The sequence below is a fragment of the Austrofundulus limnaeus genome, unplaced genomic scaffold, assembly GCF_001266775.1.
Source record: "Austrofundulus limnaeus strain Quisiro unplaced genomic scaffold, Austrofundulus_limnaeus-1.0 Scaffold964, whole genome shotgun sequence".
In the NCBI taxonomy this organism is placed as follows: Eukaryota; Metazoa; Chordata; class Actinopteri; order Cyprinodontiformes; family Rivulidae; genus Austrofundulus; species Austrofundulus limnaeus.
In genome coordinates, this window is record NW_013953366.1 from 24,991 (window position 1) to 28,172 (window position 3,182).

General features: G+C 36.7%; 1 protein-coding gene across 3 annotated transcripts in view; it reads right to left on the reverse strand.

The window, feature by feature from the left end:
• snupn (snurportin 1) overlaps positions 1 to 3,100 on the reverse strand; it is a gene marked incomplete at its 3' end in the record, with an annotated part of 25,761 nt that extends 22,661 nt beyond the window's left edge. The window contains 1 exon segment of one of the 3 annotated variants that reach the window (XM_014029892.1): positions 3,003 to 3,100. Coding sequence is in view for 1 of the 3 variants with exons in the window: in XM_014029891.1 (XP_013885345.1) it covers positions 3,003 to 3,010 (8 nt within the window). 3 annotated transcript variants of the gene reach the window in all.
• Positions 3,101 to 3,182: the final 82 nt, after the last annotated feature.

Below are 3,182 nucleotides of genomic sequence, written 5' to 3' on the forward strand. Positions count from 1 at the left end.
TTTGTATGGACATGCTTTTAAATATTATTTTTATCATAAAAAACGTGAAATAAACATGAACCTACAGCGGGTCAATTAGTTCTTCAAAATGATATCTTTAAGTTAATTTTATTGTTTTGTGATATTAATAATGCTAATGTATTGATATTTTTCTATTTTTGATCTGTTTTTGCTTCTGTTTAGCGTCGTCACAGTTGCTAGGTGACATGACGTACACCGGGGTGGAGGGGAGGCTAGACCGTCCAAATTGAGACTCTTTTTTTCTGGTCTTCCTGGTCTACCAAGGACCCGGCCCACCTCGACCGGGTAGTCTGGGTCCTCCGGAGGACCCGGCCTGTCGTTTTGGACACAGCCAATGACTTTGAAAGGTGTATCCAAAAACGAACGCCCAACAACCACGTGAGTGCGCACTGACCGTTTGGCTTTGGAGTGAGTTTGTACAGTAAAACCATTTGTCCTGCTGCAAAACCAGAAATACTGGCTGGAAGACAAAAATGCCTTTGTTCTGATTCATATATTGTCTGTTTATCAAGAAAATTGTAGCTGTATTATGAGCCAGTCGTGTTGACGTAGGGATACATGTTGCAGTTTGTGCCGCATTAATGTACGACTATAAAAAGATAAAGTATAGAGACTCTTTGTAGGTGGATAATAGCTGCCTTCTTCTGCTCTTATTCATTTGATGTGGCACTGTTTTAAACACTGCATTATATTCCCACTGAACAAATAACTTTTTAACAAACTGTTAATTAGGGTTGGGCGATATTGGCAAAAAAATTTAATCACGATTAATTGTGGTATTTAGCCGATAACGATTAATTTGACGATTAATGCCCTGAGTCCCTGGACACCCTTATTTCGTAGTCACATGACCAACTTAGTGGGAAAGATTTGCTTTTTGTAAAAAATTGTTCCAAACTGTGTGAAAATTACAGATTTCAGGCTATACATCATGTTTTAAATTGTGTTGATAAATAAATTACAGAACTTTATTTTAATGTTTGTCATATTTGAAGCGGAGAGGAGTACTGAGCGGACTGACCGGAGTAATCCCAGTCAGTCTGCCTGCTGGCATTAATTGTATTAATTGTCAAGTGCCAAAAAGTAATGGATTAATGTTTTTCTGACGATTAATTGCACACGATACGATTATGCCCAACCCTACTGTTAATAAGAACAGAAGAAACCAAAACTCTCTTAAATAACATTTCAATACATTACGACAAACTATATTTTCAATTGACAATTGAATAAACACATTTTATAATAATGATTTTTTTTCTTTTCTTGTTTACAGATTGCAGTTTTCTGGCCTAACACGAGCTTTAAAAATGTCTGATCTGACTCCAATTTTGTCTGTTTCTGATTTTTTTAAATAACTGACACTGTCAGGTGTTATAAGGTCACAATACACTAGGGGTGTAAGAAAACATCGATACATTGAAATATCGCGATATTTCATTTCCTGATACTGTATCGATATTCTAAAGCCCTGTATCGATTTTTTTTATTAAGGTTTAAAATGTCAACTTTCCTGCCAGCTGTTCATTTTTATGTTGTAGTTCAGCCTCTGACCACTAGTTGGCAGCAGTGAGCCAGACATTTGGCTCCTCTACCTCTGTACGTTAAGTGTTGGGTGACCTTATTGTAAATTAATATTAAAAACTAAAAGCTGCAAAAAATATATTTTCAAACTATTTATTGTCAGATTTAGTCTAATAATTGAAAACATGGATGAAATAAGAAATATGAAACAAATAAAATAAAAACGCATACAAAGCAGAACACAGCTAAATGTATCAAAAACATGTCTATGTAATATTAGAATTTTCTGAGACAATGAATTTTGGTTTTTCATTTTTTCCCCCAGTAAGAGGTTTTTATTTAATAGAATTTTTGGACAAAAAAAATCGCAATATATCGCCTTGTTCACAGTATCGCAATATATCGGGATATATCGTATCGTGACCCCTCTGTCAAGAAATGTATCTTAACGCCAAATTCTTGCCAATACACAGCCCTAGAATACACCTGCAAAGTTTAAATCTTATTTTATAGAAAAATATTGAACAATACCCTTGAAACAATACGAACTTGTTTTAGCTGGACTTTATTGTAGTGCTCACACCAGAGCAGAGGAGAGAGTAGTGATTTTAAGACCTTTGTGGAAGATGAGAAGCTGATCTTTTCCACAGATCTTATCTATCAGCCGATTTACAATCTCCACAAATTAAAGAAATTAATAAATCATCTGGCTGATTTATTGGTGCACCCCTACTTATTTACCTTTCAACTTTCTGATTCTCCCCCAGCGCTCCCTGTAAAACACGGCAAACACTCAACAGGTCAGACTAGTTGTGCTGCTGATTCCATCAAAATGACTCCAGGCCCCACAAAGGACACAGCCAGCCATGTCCAACTCATAAAACCAGCATTTCAGCTCTTCATAAAACCTACTGATATGTCTGGTGACAGAAAGACTTAGATCTGACCCACTTTCAAGCCTACATTGAGTTGTTCATTCTGGAAGGAACAAAATCAAGCCTCTTCTCTCCTCATTCCTTTACTTACAATCAAACTATCAATAAGTGGCTACTTTTCACACACTACTCTGGTGGGCTGCCATTATTAAGTTTTCATAATTACAATCACATTAATAACTTCTTATAGATAAGCATGACGAAAAGCAAGTTAAAAGGATGTAGTTTCACACAGAGTAAAGACCTAATAACAAGTTTTCTCACCTACAGATGAACTACTTTTAACTTAAAGACGTAGAAATATAAAAAACACGAAACCTCTAAGTTCAGACTGCTACATCACGTAGCCTTTAGCAGCTAGCTTAGAGCTACATCTGTTAGCCTAACGCTAACCAGTTTGCTAGTTAAGTGAACTTTGCTGAGTGTTAAGTTCGTGGTTACAGGCTACGCATAAAACTGAATAAAACAGACAATAAAGTGAGTGTAAAAGGAGCTGTAACGGTAACTACCAGAGACAGATACCTGGGCATTCAGGGAGGCTGCTGCTGCTGTTGCTAATACGTCACGCTGCTGCCATGTTTTCTGCTTGGGGGAGCATTCTGGTTGGACAACCAATAACGCAAAACTATTCCGGTGACGTGAGAAACTCAGGAATAGTTGCTCATGGGTCATCAGTTTTGTTAAAGCATCACTTCTTATATA